Source organism: Astatotilapia calliptera, chromosome 5 (genome assembly GCF_900246225.1).
Source record: "Astatotilapia calliptera chromosome 5, fAstCal1.2, whole genome shotgun sequence".
Taxonomy (NCBI): Eukaryota; Metazoa; Chordata; class Actinopteri; order Cichliformes; family Cichlidae; genus Astatotilapia; species Astatotilapia calliptera.
The window spans coordinates 25,902,990-25,918,854 of NC_039306.1; the positions used below are offsets into that span (position 1 = coordinate 25,902,990).

The following is a 15,865-nucleotide window of genomic DNA, read 5'->3' on the forward strand; positions in this document are numbered from 1 at the left end:
AAAGCAGTCTGTTTGGTATTCTTTGTCATACATGCTGCAGTTTGGGATGAACAAGCTAGTATCAGCACCAATGGAGATAAGTTGAGTGTACAGTTTTGTACGGGTTTGTACTACTGAACTGCCTCAGCAGCAAGAAAATACAGGGAGCCAAAGAGGAAAACACGATTACATTAGACACAACCTGTTCTGCTGTTAAAGTCTGTGATGTCTCCGATTTTAATTGCTGACAGTTAATTTTTTAACGGTAAAAAAACTAAGTAGGCGTTAGACAGGTAACACTTTTGTAAGTAAAAGCACATCTGGTGTCCTATTGTACAAACTTAGTTCATATCAAACCTCCAGGTATACCAGTGGAAAAGATGTGGCTGAGTATAGCATTATCCATGTTGTCATCTAACCATGACTAATCATAGCACTCTTATATTTTGTCTTTCAAAATGTGGAAATGCTATCTCAGTGTTTTTAAGCTTACATAACAAAGATTGCACATTTGACTGGCATAACCTTCTACCCAAAATGTAGTGGTATGCAAAAACTTGTGTCATCATATGCAGGATCAGCCACCGCCTGTCAACCTCAGGGCGAAGCTGTAACAAGGTACATGTGAATTACACATGTGATGGGGCTCCTACATACATTGACGCCTGTTAAGCTTACATTTATGTATGAACTCTGATCCAGCCAATTTAATTTTCCCCAGAGGTGAAATGCTTGGGAGGAAAATGCTAATATATGTCACCTGAGTAGACTGACACTGTCAAAGCAATACTTTATCATTTCAAATTAAAGCTTGAGTGCTGCAAATGATACAAATACTGACAATGCTGTACCACTCCCATATCCTCCTAACAACCACATGGGAGTCCTACATGATAGAGATGTGGAGATGGGTGAAATTAATGGGTGTGTTCAGACAGAGCAGCACTGCTTCGTGACATGCAAGTGGATTACAGGAGGCAACAGTGCATTCTAGTGGCCAAGAGGAACATAAGTTGCATTGGGTTGTAGTTAGTGCCAGAATTTTGGGGAAAAGACGCTTTTCAAATGACTAAAACAGTGATCCAATGTCTTTGTATTTTTGATATTACATGTTTACAGGTTTCCTTTTTAATCAAAAAATCATACCGTCATGCTGCTAAGGCTCAACTTTAACTAACCTGGCAAAACCAATTGGTGATTGGTAGTGCTCTCACTCATGACTAGAGTGAGAGCACTACCAAAAAAATAAATAAAAGATGATTTTGGGCTGTGTGGCTTTGAAAGATACAAGTATATCATACGGTATTTATAGCTGTGTCCATCCATGCAGAAAAAAACAATCCCAAAATCAGAGGCAGAGGCACACACACTGCACACATGGTCACTGCACACATTCACTAGCAAACACTGAGCCTTTCATGCATACCGCCGTCTCCCAATATTTCATATCATGCACCTGTGCACACACACTTTCACATTCAGTTAAATGTATTCAGATGCACTGGTGCAGGAGGGCACGCAGAAGGATCCAGCAGCACACGTACAGTTATTTTAGTGTGTGTTTGCACACAGAGCTGGTTTTTGAAAAACAATACATTTATCGTGGAAACAATAGAAACAGAAGTCATAGGTGTGCAGGTGTGTGTGTCTGGATGTATCCACTAGTGCTTACACTGTCATTCAGCTGGCAGGAACCACATATATCAACGTAGCAGGTATTTGAGGGACTGCTTTTAGCCAGCATACTAAACAGATGCCTCAGTATATTTAATATTATTTAGCGTAAAATGTTTCTCAGGGTTTTCAAAGCACTCTTGGCAACCAGCTCTATTTTTTGCAAACCATCGCCTACAATTTGGTTAGTGTGCAATGCCGACTTCAAATACAGAGTGTGTGTATATCATGTGCAACTTTGTCTACCATAAAATCGGTCAGGATGACCGACAATTCGTCTTCTGCGAAAGAAACGAGCCTGATGTGACATGTTGTTTCTCATTAGTGGCGTGCAGCTCACTCCTTTCCCTCTTAAAACAAATATTCTGCCTTGAACATGTGCGTGACAGCTGGAGATGAGTACTCAGTTAAGTGGAAGAAAATAAATCAAAGCACAGTTGCCATCTTTTTGTGATGATTTGTCTAATTCTTGTGCGTCCACGCAGGGGAGGGGAGGAGAAGAGATGGAGAGGTAGCAAGGGAATGAGGAAGAAGAGGTGGTGTGTGTGTGTGTGGCATGGAGATTTGTGAGAATGTAAGGTGGAAAAGATGGGCACAGAGCGAGTCAGAGAGACAGAGACAGAGAGAAAGTGTGTGTTTGGACCAGCTGCACAGCAAATCTGTTTATTCTGCACAATTTGGCATCAAACACAACAGACTGCTGAGTGCTTGCTACTGCTTGTGGTGCCCCATTAAAATGGAATTTATTGCTGCTTTAAGAGCAAGCCCGAATTACACATTTTTCCCTCTCTGCTTCGTTCTTCTTTCTCTCTCATTTGCACTTTTTTTCTCCGGCTGTGGTGATGGCAGTGCCTCCAATTCTTGCACCACCTGTCAGACAAGTCAGAACGGCTCATTACAGACCCAAACAGGCAGGTATTGTAGGCATGCCCACCCATAAGTCAGCCATCACCACCATCTCCACTGTCACCTGAGTGAGTAGCACTGAGACATCACTGGAAAGAACCTGGAGTTTTCATGAATGCCATGATAATATTGCGGCATGCAAATGCTATATAATACTTGTGTTTCCTTTTCCAGCACGTCTCCCGCTTATTTCGTTGAAAAATGTCATCAAAACGCGCAGGCCGGCTTATAATAATCAAATATTTGGTTGAACATCAGTCTGCGAACGTTTCCATTAACACTTGTAACCAGAACTTCTGCGGCAAAGCGAGCACGAACTCTGTGCCCACATCACGCAACATAAATCTCCTCAACCAATGATAAATTCATATTTAATGACCATTGCCATCGTCTGGGAAGGAGGTGCATTCTTTCATTATTGCCTCTTTCCCCTGCTGCTTGGTTGAGATAATTGATTTCTCTGTGGTAACAAGGTATCGACCACAAATGGTAGCCAGCTAAGACAGCGGTTCGATTCAAAGGAGGGGTGGAGAGGGAGTGGAGTTTAAAAAAAAAAGAGAGAACAAGGGATGGAGCTGAAGACGAGAGCGCAAGAGTTCTGAAAGTCAAAAAGCCACACAATTATTTGCAGTTAAGCAAACACGGGTGGGTGTAAATTGGACAATGATTCTTGTCCTGTTTTCAGGCTTTTTAAAGGCAGAACATAGTTTGGTATTTCAGCTGTTCGCAGTGCTGTGCATTTAATCCGCCAAATGGAAAGCATATTGATCACACAATCTGTCACATAATTCATTGAAAAGAGTGTCAAAAACAAATCTGGAGGACCACTTTTCAAGCACATGCTTAGCCTGCTAAAGAAGCAGTTTATTGGCCCCGTTTACGAATATGCACGACCGTACCTTTGCTCGGCAAAAAACCTGAATTAACAGCTGGTTCAGCCCAGCTCCTTTTCTTGATATGATTTTAAAAGTATACCTCAATGATGCCTTGCCTAATTCACAAACAGGTTTTCCACTCTGAAGATCAAGTTCTCAAAACACAGAATTAACGTGTACAGAGCATTTCTCTGGTGCTTTACTTGACTTTTTTTCCTTCAGAGATGTATTGATTAGATGCGTTATTAGATGTTCGGATTTGACAGTCATCCATTTCTTTGACATCAACCTGACCTTAAGCAGACAATGGTGTAGACGGCGTGTACATGCCACACGGCCGAAAGGTTGACACGTACACTTTATTTTCACTCAATAATGGCAATAAGTAAACCTTGTGAATTGGGTAATTTATTGATTACATTCAGTTTCCAGAGACGGTGGTGGTAGTATTGTTGTTCCCTTTGCCATCACTGCCTGCAATTCACTGTATAAATAGAGGAATTAAACAGTGTTGTTGTTATGTGTTTACCAGCTTACACTGTAATTTATTTAAGAGCTCTTAATTGGACTACTTACTCATTTGGCCCTCGCTGGTCCCATAGCAGAACGGAGCTCTATCACTGCACACTGGGGCATGCTGGAATATGGAGCTACAGAGACACACTGCACACAGCCAGCTGTTTGATGTCTGCAACTGTAGAGCGTATGCTGCACCGTACAGCATAAATAAACACACAATCCCCCGATGAGAGGACAGATCGACACACAGGAGACCTTATTTCAGGCTAATGAACTATTAATGCTGATTTGAAATTCAAACATTTTTGGAGGGTCTTTTTTTTTTGCAGTCATTCGAGGCTCGCTGTGTGTGAGACAGAGAATGAAAGGAAGAGAGAACAAACCAATTTGGATGAACTATGCGCACACTATTTTCACACGCACGCACACACACACTCGACACAGCTGGGCTTAGATCTCTGAGGGGCTGATGCGTTGCTGAAGCTCTGTATTAAATGAGGCCATAGAAAATCTATGTCAATGGGTTCAGCCTGGCTTAGCACTCTCCACAGCAACTGTTAATGGAATAACTATAAGATGTATAAATGATCACTGCTTTAATTCATAATAATGTTGGACCTCATCGCCTGCCCATTCAGCCCAACAGATTATGGAAATAGCTGTAATGACTATTGGAACAATGAGCCAAATTGCATTATCATTCAGTGCCACGTCAGCTTTGGAATAGCTGGTACGGTGCTTTTGCACTTTCACTGAAGATCTTCAATAGCAATGGCCAGCATTCAATTTACACCAGGAAAAATTAAGCATTAAACATGAAAGGTTTTAGGCTGTGCATTAATAACCTGCTGATTTAATAGGGTAATACTAATCCATGTTCAAGTATAAGAGGGTTTTGTTTAGACTGAATTACCAGTAACAAAATCATATCCTACACGTCTGGTCTTACATGCTCTACAGTCTTCTTTCAGCCGGGTTCCTCAACCCACATGTCTAACCTCTTGCACAAATACCACCTACCAACACAAAAGAAACACTCTTTGCGTTTTATTTTTAGTTCAGGCATTGACTTCCACGTTATATGAGCAAAGACAAAGGGATAAATGTTAAGATTCACAGGCTCTCTGATGAATGACAATCGTTTACACGTTATTTCATTAGAGAAAAAGAACCACATGAAGGAATACATGTACAAGGATGTATCAAATATGCATAAAATAATGCAGTATTACAGGATTCTTACAACCACAAACAGCAGGATGTAGTTTTCATAAGTCAAAATGTTTCAGTTTTTATCCAAATGAATATCCCCAAATGCCTTTATTTGAACCGGTACCATCACACAGAGATTTGCTACAGGTGATGATGAGAGCAGAAGACTGACTTTTCTTATCGTTAGTCTAATGGTGCAAGAAAACTACAAATACTTCACTGTGCATACATGCAAATGAGTTTTCACAGTAATACAATAAAACAGCTGAAGCTTTATTTTGTTATGACCGCATAAATGTGAGTCACAGATCTCTTGACTTAACCATCCCACATTAATAGAGTAACTTCTAAATATCTGCTGATATATTAAATGAAAGGAGTGCCAGGATTTCTGACTGATTACGTACATAGTATACAGTATGGTGTCTTTATAGGTTACGATTGCATATGGAAAGTGGTGCAACAGCAGCCTCTAGTGGTAAATGTTACCATGTAGAAAATACACTTTGGTTTTTACAGTGTGCAAAAAGCATTCTAATTTCCCAGTGGGTATCAGTGTTTACACAGAATATATTTTTTAAGTATTTGAAAGTTTTTCTCAAAAAAATGCCATGATTGGTAAAGATCAGAGCGTGTCAACATGAATATATAAAACAAAACATAAAATCATTAAAACAAATGTTTAAATGATACAGCAACCAATGCTCTCAACAAGCCAATATTAGTGATTCTCACCTCTTTGTTCATTCTAGCTCTTTGTGCTTTTCATGTGTGCTGATGCATACCAATGACTTTCTTATGGTCTATGATGCATCCATGTAACTGTGGTTACAACCACATGTTCAGGGAGGGGGGGGGCAGCATTGAAAACAGCATTAAACATCACATGAAGTAGGAAATCTCAATCCCTAAATTAGTGTGAGTATGGTTGCTCGGTCATTAAAAACTCTTATAATCAGAGACGGAGCCGATAATAAAACATTAGTGATTAAAGATACAAAAAAACAAAAAAACAAACCACAAATCCTACATTCTCTCATCTTTTAAAAAGAACAAAAATCTTGTTAGAAAGCTTTCTTAAAAAATATCTTCAGTAATTAAATTGGTAAAGTTATTGTGCTAAATTTGCATAGTCATATTCCAACATGATTATATAAATATACATATATATTCATTTACTGCAGTAAGTAACCTAGAAGCATAATGTAGTGAGGGGTTTTTCTTTCGTTACCATTACTTCAGCTGGGGGGAAGCAAAGAAGCTTCCTTGGCGATTACAGGCAGATGTCGCTTTGCTCTTGCTCCCAAATCTAAGGATGAAGAGGTCGGGGTTGAAGGGAGCACACAGAATTACAAGGTTAGTAAAAGTCATTTCAGACAAACAACTGAATCACTATTAAGATTATTGTTTTCAGGGAAAACCAGGAATCAATTCTTTATATGTGGACAACTGAGTTAACTTAATTTGATTATTGACTGCTCTCTATGCAGGCAGTCATGTTACCTACACGTGGCTTTTAGCGCCCTGAAAAACTTTCACAATCCAACATTTTCCAATTCTCTCTACCTAAAATATTGAGAGACAAATTTCTGCATATCCAATCTGAAGCCTTTAGTTAATATCATAAATGCATAGGAATATCCACAAGATGTTTTATTTCCCGCTGATTAAATGACAAGAACAGCAATGGATCTGCTCTAGTCCAGAGTCTCAGTAAGTACTGCTAGTGGCACAGCATGTTGTCGTACTTTTTACAATGTGACAAATTGAAATGTGTCATGTCTCTTGGAACCTATGAGGGAAGAAACAGCTTCACTTTTTTTAGACAAGTATGTGGATTTTGAATGCTGAAGTTCCAAAATCCTGAAGTCTCTACATGATGTTGCTCACAGGATGAGATGTGAGGTCAAATATGTCCAATATTCTGTCGTTTTGCCAGTTGATGCATCATATACAGTACCAAATAAATTATAGCCAGAATCTTTTTACTTATGTATTTTCTTGATTGCTTATCCACCTCAGGGTCTTTGTAATAGTATACAGAAAAATAAACTGGAAATGTAAAATTTGTCTGTCTTTAGCTCAGAATTAAAGTGTGTGTTTTGGAACTTCCTGAAGCTTGTTATGTTAAGGGCAGAGATGTGAAAAAACTAAACCATCAGATGTAAATTTGACTGATTTAAACTGATAACATTTCAGTCTGGATAAGATGTATGTTCGATCTTGTTTACTGTGAAAAGAATTGGAAAAAGAGAGTGAACTCACAAGGTGGTACTGGAGAGGGTGTGCTTCATGCGCTGAGACAGTGAACTGGAGGAAGGTGTTTTGGCCATCATCTGGTGCTCTGGAGTAGTTACTGGCCCCAGTATGCTCACTACAGATAAACCCATAAATCAACAGAACCTCAATTTAACAAGACAATATTATCAAATCTGTTGAGTATAAATGCTGAAAAAAAGGATTAAGGTTGGTTGATTTGATTCGATTTTTATCGTATGCCCATTTGCTCCACCAGTTCTAAAATCTAATCAAACCCACTTTTATCGGGGTATTCATTTTAGAGGAGCCTTAATGTACCTTTCATTGATTTACCTTTGTGGTTTGGAGTGTCAGTGTTGTGAGCATTGTCAATGCTTGCATTATCTGGATAAGCAAACTGGCTCCAATAGCTGTCTGGAATACTGAGCAAGCGCTCTATAACCTAAGAAGACAGGAAATAAATCCATTATTTATAGTCGAACACACTGAAGGACAAACACTGATCACTGAGGTACAACCATATACACCCACACAGACACACTATGTGCTACTTTATAAGACATGCATTAGAGTTCTAAACATAATGCCTATTCTGAGAAGCCAGTCCTTATTCTTCACTTTACCCTTGGTTGCCTGTTGGTGTCGTGCAGGATGGTCATAGGGTCTGGGTTAGGAACAGCATGACCTACAAGGGTGGGGCCAAACACCCTGGCCAGGTTATTTACATCCATCTTGGTGTCCACACTTCGAGACACCCTGATAATAGAAAGAAATTCAGTCTTCTTGAGCTGACCTTATAATGCAGATTCAAGATATTTCATAATTACAAACTGTAAATCTTGTGTGTTAAGCAGAGTAAATTAAAAAATAAGATAAAAGGATTCTTAACACGACTAAAGAAAGGAATGAAAATTACTTCTGCAGATGGATCATCACACATGCCAGTGTGTCTCGGTTTGGTTGAGGCAGCTCACTCATCGTCTGATACAACATAGCAAGACTGTTGTCATCATCCTGGATTTCTACAACATCCAAAAAAATAAATTAATAAATAATAAGTACATAAGATATTTTATATTCATGGATACTCTTCCCTCTTATCCCAGGCAGGAAATTCAACCACTCAGTGCAAATTCAGCTCTCTTAAAATAAAAGCGTCAAACATTCAAACACATACGAATTCCTGCAGGTCCTGCAGTCTCACGAACTCACCCGCTGCTTCCATGAAGGCTTTGTTGAGGTGGAAGGTGAGCAGTGGCTCTGGAAGGTTTCTGAGGAAGTCTTTGAGGACGCCTGCAATGACATTGATGTCTTCGACTTTGTTAAGAGGAGGTAGAGTCTTTCCTCTAATGAGCTTTTCCTTCAGCTCTTTCACCACACGCTCATGGCCAGAGACTCTGTACAGGCCAACCTGGGGTAAGGAGGAAAAAAGAAACTAGAGCTCAGCTCTCACTGTCCAGCCTTACTGTGACTCTGCTTTACTTTGAAGTAAAATACCTAATTAGATGGAAACAATCTACTGTAATCACTTAACGGAAAGGATTGAACTGTTAACATGCAAACAACAAGTAAACAGGGCTTCAATAATGCCTTTCCCACCTCATGTAGGCCTCTTTTTTCAATCTCCTTAATGCAGTAGATAACCAAAGCAGGGATCATTGGAGCAGTGAGTGGAGCAAAGTCAGCCAGAGTAGACTACACAAGAATTATATCAATTAATTACTATGTAGGTGTGAAAAAAAAAACAAATCATGCAAAATATATGGAATAGAAGCGATGAGACCAATAAGAACAATGTACCTCTGTGTTCTTGACAGGAGTATTAAGAGCAGTAGGATTACAGGGCATGGGACACAGGTCACGACACTCAGGATGGGCCACAGCCCTGCAATCTTGGCAGCGAAGATACAGCTTGCCAAACTTTGTTCTTCTTCCACATGACACACAAAACTCTGACCGGATCACCTTAGTGATAGAGGGAACACAACTCAATTAAACAGGCCAGTAGGGATTAAGAAGATAGAAATATAATCTCAGTTATTTACAGTGAATTCATTTTAGTCAAGAATTTAGCCGTACTGTTTTGGAGATGAAGTGATGTTTCTTTCCTCCTTCATTAGTTTTGGGAGTCTGGAGTTGGGCTGGAAATTCTGAGACAGGTGTTCTGGGAGCCTCGCTGACAGTTTCAGAGTTGTCAGTAGTTGGTGTATCAATCCAAGATGGAGCAACTGCACATGTAAATCAAACCCCAAAACACTGAGGAAACTCACCAGTCCAAATCACTTATTTCAAGCGTACATTGGTTGTTTGGTATGATCATGTTGCTTTCAAGTGTGTTCGTAAGAGGCTATAAATAAAAGATGAAGAAAATTCTTACCGCTCTTCTTTCTGCTGCGCGTCCAGTAGGGTACGGTCTCAATGGTGGAGACGGCCTCAACAGCGCCACCATTTACAGGTACAGTGATGGTTGTTTTGGCCACAATGGATTCATTCATCTGAAGTGTAAGGAAGGAGATATTTCATACTAATTCATAGATACAATCACCTAAACTTAGGCTTTCAGATCCAGACTTTTTTTTTATGTTATTTAGCACATCCAGCTGCAGAGGTCAGTATTACCCTATCTGATGGGCATCCAGTAGAGCGAGGCTTCTTCACTGCCTGCAAGTGACCTTCTGAAGGTTTTCTGGAGGAACGCTGTGGATTGAAATTGAATTTTCAGAACCAAAGTAAATATCAAGAGACATCTGATGTCCCTTCTGACACTGAAACATGTCAAGATGACAGAAAATAAAAAAAATCAATGCAAGAAAAGATTCATGTGTGCAAAATGTGATTTAAGGCATGACTCACTCGTTTCTGTCGTCTGCGCAATCTAACATTCTTCATCACAGATGAATCCCAGTCCTGCAGAAAACCACAGCATTTTACATTCACTTGGCCAATTTACTATCAATGTTTCTCAAAAACAAACAAACAAAAAAAAAAAAAACAACTATGCTGTCACACCATTTGATCAGCAGTTCTCATAAGATAAACCTTTAAGGATCATTTTACCAAAGAGTCATCCGTATGGTCGTAGCTGATGTCTGACACCAAAGAAGCTGATTCATCAATAGTAGTCAGTCTGTAAGACAGATCAAGTTAGTTGTCTGTGTATATGCCAAGTTTAAGAATAACACGGTTTTAATCACGCATATGAAATTCTCTCCCTTAAAATGTTCATGCATATGTGCTAACCTGCTACACGCAATAAAAGTTTAGCTTGTCTTTGCTCAGAGTATAGCCATTTCTTCTCAGCTTGTTTTTGTCCCTCTCCCATGCAAAGAAAAAAAGGAGAAGAAGAAGAAGAAAGAAACAGAAGTGTCTCCTTCTGACCTTCGGCTGGAGTTGAGGTTGCTATTTGCAGCTTGTGCTGCCTGGGAGTGGGCACTGAGGAAGGCCAGGGCTGAACGTTGTTCCTCACTGAGGAGGACGCTGCCACCGTTGTTCTCTGAAACCAGCAGCTCTCGGATCAGCTGTAGCTGCCGCTCCTTTTATACGCAAGGTTGAAAGAAACATAACTGTCAGTCAGCAACAAATTAATATTGTAATCTTCACAGTGAAATGGGCATCGTCATTATCTGAATATGAATCTTCATCTATTCTTTCTCCATCTAATTTCACATCAGCAATCCTGCTGGTTACATAAAGAAAGAGTAGAAAGAAAAAAAAACAGAGTAGCACTGACTAGCTTCTCATATACGGCCTCAGCTTTCTGCCGCCGGCGGATCTCCACGTCCACCTGGTTTCGAGCGTGTTTTAGTTTGACCTCCAAGGCTCCCCTCTCCGTCTCTGCTTTAGCCAGCATCTCCTTACTGGAAACTAACTCCTCGCCTGCCTGCAGCCATTTCTTGCGGCAATCCTCAAAGTTCACTGCCATCTGGAGGAACTCTGGAAAACAAGACAAGGGGATTGCTGTATTGCTGCTGTGCACACTATACAGTTCATTATTTTTATTACAAAATTTATGTATAAGTTCAACAAGGAAGATCTGTATCTCCTCATCTGTCCATTTTTACAGTGTTTGGCTGTTAGTCTATTTATTACATCACTTCTACTTTCCCACGCTGCAAAGCTCAATGCTAACACCATTGCTGTAGTCCAATCATCTTTCTTCAAACCAATTACCCTCAACTCTTCTTTAAATAGTACTGCTTATCTTTCATTCTCTCTTCCAGACTCCTTTGTGCAACCCACCTCCTCCCCATCCTTGCTTCATCCAAGCCTCCATCTTATCTTCAACGCCACAATCAGCATCTACACTCAAGGGGATCATGTCTTAATTCCCATCACTGCTGGGATTTTGTTCTGTTGTGATGGATCATTGGATTGTAATCGTCAAATAGCATAACTGAATTCTCTGTTACAATAAATCATGTTCAATTGCTTCTAATGATGGCTCCTAATTGAGATTTAGATCTGTTATTTATAATCTATACTATTTAGAAAGAGGACAAAAACACAAGATTGTTTGTAGTAAGTGAATAAATAAAAAATAAATGGAGATGATTGTGACTTTCTATTTATTTTACTAGACTCCAAATAGTTATTTCAATTTCTATTTGTATCATCAGGTGCGTTATCAATATTCACTAGCTTTCTATAACCCTGACTGAGTGAACCTTTAAATTACTAATGCAGAGGCTCTATAATCAGTGCTGCTTCTGTGTCCATACAATTCATCACACCCTCTAACAAGTACTCGGATGGGAGGAGCAGGTTGGTGTTAATAAGTTGGCTGAAATACATCCACCTTAGTACAGCTACCAAGTATAACACAATTCCAGAGCAGACGCGCTTAATGCTGTTACTTAATGCTTACAAACACTGCAGTTTCACTGAAAGGCTTCTACAAAGGTGACTAATACCAAAGCTACGTAAGAAATTAACTTACGTGGTTCAATGCTCTCATTCAGGCCGTCGACCTGGGCTCTGAGACTCTCAAACTGGTTGTACAGGTTCAATGCTGACAGCTCCATGGTGTCTTTCTGTAGATGTGTTAGCTGAAGATTAGTGAGACAATGTTCCTTTCACTTTAATTACACTTCACACTCTCAGTAATGAATCAAGTCAAAATGGGCAGTCACGTTAGACAAAAGGTTTATCGTATGACAAATAAAAACTAAGTTTGTTTCCTTGTTGTTTAAGCACTAATATTGGCATTATCGTCAGTTTATTCAAACACTCGCAAGCGGCTAAGCTAACTCCATGCTAGGTTTATCATTACGATGAAGTCACTGGCATGCTAGCGCTAACTTTAGCAGGCTTGAGGTCAGCTGACTGTGCAGCCTATCGTTAAAGTAACCGAAAGAACACTGAAACAACAAAAACAACGTACCTATGCAATAAAGATGTTGTAACAGTGTGACGGGCAATGTAATGTAACACAATCCGATGCTAAGAGGGACGCTTATCCCCACAGTAACAACAAAGCCACACCTGCCCGATTAAGTTTACACATTCTTCTCCAAAGTTCAAAATCAGCGCCGCTTTTCTTACTCGTCTATTAAAACCGGAAGTTTGTGCGCCCTGGCACCCCCATGGAACCGGAGTTGTAACTGCACCATAAATGTGCGGCTCTTTATGTCCGATACACATATGCAGGTGTTACAATCTGTAATATCCATTATATATATCGTTAAAATACATCAAATGCAGTACATAGACACATGTTTCATATAAATATACTCTATACATTTCTTATTTTCTTTAGCCCACATAATTAAACATTTCAGTTACATAAAACATGCAAATTTTGATTTTATGTACTGTATAGCCTATATAATAAGTATGTAGTCCAATAGGTATAAAATCCAGAAAGCTACACAACATAGGGGGGGTTCATTTACAAACACAAGTCTAACTTAGTTTCACACCCTTATTTTCTTAGAAAAACAAAAACAAAAACAAAAACAATCAATGCTTACATGCTTAAATTTACACAAAATGCCAGAAATCTGCAGTCATGAACACATTTTTCACCAACATCTCAAAAACTATTAAAGATTAAAGGTGAGTGGATGGAATGACCGCTATATTAAACAGTTTAAAGGTAATGTTTGAAAAGCACATGCCAACTCAGAGTGTAATGAAAGAAACAAAACCTTAAATAAACACTGCATTCTTGATGGATTTTTAGAATAGAATAGAATAGAATAGAATTCAACTTTATTGTCATTGCACATGCACAGGTACAGGGCAACGAAATGCAGTTTGCATCCATCCAGAAGTGCTTTAGTGATATAGATATATTACAATATATATTAGCAATAATATAGATATGTGAGTATATTACAGAAATGGGTCTATTATGGTATGTTATAATGTACATGGTATGAAGTATGTTGTGAATATTCTATAACTATAAGTATGTACAGGCTGTAGTGAGTACAAGCTATGTACAGGATATGAACAGGATATAAATATGAAAAACTATACAGAATATGAAATAAATAACTTTACAGAATCTGAGATATACAGCTATACTGACTTAGTGCAAGCAATCGTTGCCAGTACGATTGTTTATTATGTTATTATTACTCTATGTGTTAATGTGTTGCATCATCTGTTATAGGTTTCCCGTTCATTTTTAGTTGTGTTAAATACATAAATAAAAAATACAGTGAAACAATAAAACTGGGGTTTCTGACAGTATTCATCTTTGCTGAAGCTCCACATAACTGCACTGGACCACATCCACACATACAGATGTCACATTGCATATGGACAAAAATCAAGCCATGAAGTCACAGCTAAACCTCAATTTCCTCTGTATCTCATTGTAAATGTGTATAGTGAAAATACTGCAAAAATGCATGCTGTTCTATCTGTAAACCTTAATAATGTGGTCTGGGTGTTCTATGAATGTTCCAAGAACCAATAAACACAAAATAGTTTGAACTGGCCCTCATCTTCCAAGATGGAGTGGCACATTCCCTCTATGTCTGATTTCCTTCCAACCTTGACCCATTCCCTCTATGTCTGGTTAAACCCTTAAAATTGTGCATTCATATCAGTGTAGCAATGTGAAGAAAATACAGGCAGAACTAAGAAGATCCAGTTTTTTCTATGAAAAATTCACTATGTGTATGGAAACATTGTTATCCTTTGCAAAAAAAAAAAAAAACAAGCTCACCTTTGATAAAGCGCGCCTTTGATAAAGACGTTTCGCCCTTTTTCCCTACAGAATAAAATTTACCTGAAATGTATAACAAACGCCTGTTTATAATGATTTATGCCCAACTTTTAACTTTAAACTATTTTACAAACGCAAATTTCAAATTTAAAAAATAGCTATCCGTTACGCTTTTACAATAGCCTATGAAGGTTAGAATTTAAACTAAATAAGCTGCTGCATTTGTCATTTTTTATTGAAAATATCTCTCCGTAAATGTTGTAAAGTCAAATAAAACTGGCAAATTAAAGTAAATCTCTACACCGCACCAGCCTTTTTTACACAGTATAGCCTCATAAAATCGATACAGCTGTGACATTAACCAAAAACACCAAGATGTACCAGAATCCTCTTGCTATACCATGACCTGGTTACAGGGTCCAAGGAGTTTCCTTATATTGCATTCAGGGGATTCATTGACCCCAGACCCACTGCAGCTGACGACACCTTTTACGTGCTGCAGAGTCCGAGGGAGAACACCATTCCACCGCCTCACCAGACTCACCAGCTGGTATGATGGTGCTCCCTGCTGGGTCAAGCCTCCATTCTCAGGGCAGTGGAATCAGGACACTGGTTCCCTTCAGATAATGCCACTGCTGATAGAAGCAGCAGGATGAATTCATAACTGCGCAGTGCAGTACTATAATCTCTCCTCAGATTTGTCTGACGTCGGTTGATTGGACTGCTTTTAACAGTGGAACTCCATAAGGACCCAAAATGTGCTGCAAAAACAACTCAAAATTATGTTCTTAATTGTTTTTTATCGCAGAGCTCCTCCTTTCCTTTGGAAGACTTTCATTAGCAGCAAGGAATGGTGATCTAGCTGCTGCATGAATTTGGATGTCAGTGGGACAGTGGTGGTGCAGGCAAACTCTGCTTACACCTGCAAACATTTAATAATTACAAAGTAAAATGTAAAAAAAAAGTGTTCTGTGGACCCCAACAATATGATATAGGATAAGGTTAGGCGATTGGACGAATATATCGACCACCGACGATAGTCTGAGGCTTTCACTGATCATTTGTACAAGAGCGATTTATTTATTTGCCCATGAGTATGTTTGGTAATAATGTTGGTGGAAGCTAAGAGAAGCAGTCAACAGAAAAAAATAATAGGGTTGTTTTAACAGCACCCTCTTCCAGCTGCGAACAAATTCATTCATTCATTTACTCAAACTCATAACAAAATAAATGGACTTGTGCCTGCCCAGCTTTCAAGCTTGGA

At 39.1% G+C, this 15,865-nt stretch overlaps 1 protein-coding gene across 2 annotated transcripts; it reads right to left on the minus strand.

Moving 5' to 3' along the window:
* Positions 1-4,983: 4,983 nt before the first annotated feature.
* Positions 4,984-13,001, minus strand: LOC113022736 (rac GTPase-activating protein 1-like). 2 transcript variants are annotated; one of them, XM_026168472.1, is made up of 17 exons: positions 12,805-13,001; positions 12,361-12,454; positions 11,155-11,357; positions 10,803-10,957; positions 10,482-10,551; positions 10,278-10,331; positions 10,044-10,121; positions 9,802-9,919; positions 9,504-9,652; positions 9,225-9,389; positions 9,024-9,119; positions 8,637-8,835; positions 8,341-8,446; positions 8,048-8,180; positions 7,758-7,866; positions 7,431-7,539; positions 4,984-6,474 (listed from the first exon to the last, which is right to left on the minus strand). In XM_026168472.1, exons 2-17 carry the CDS (start codon positions 12,443-12,445, stop codon positions 6,399-6,401), a joined length of 1,905 nt encoding a protein of 634 aa, XP_026024257.1. In that variant the 5' UTR covers positions 12,446-12,454; positions 12,805-13,001; the 3' UTR covers positions 4,984-6,398. The 2 variants fall into 2 exon arrangements, with proteins under 2 accessions (XP_026024257.1, XP_026024256.1); XM_026168471.1 differs by having other exon boundaries at positions 12,361-12,469.
* Between the last annotated feature and the right edge of the window lie 2,864 nt (positions 13,002-15,865).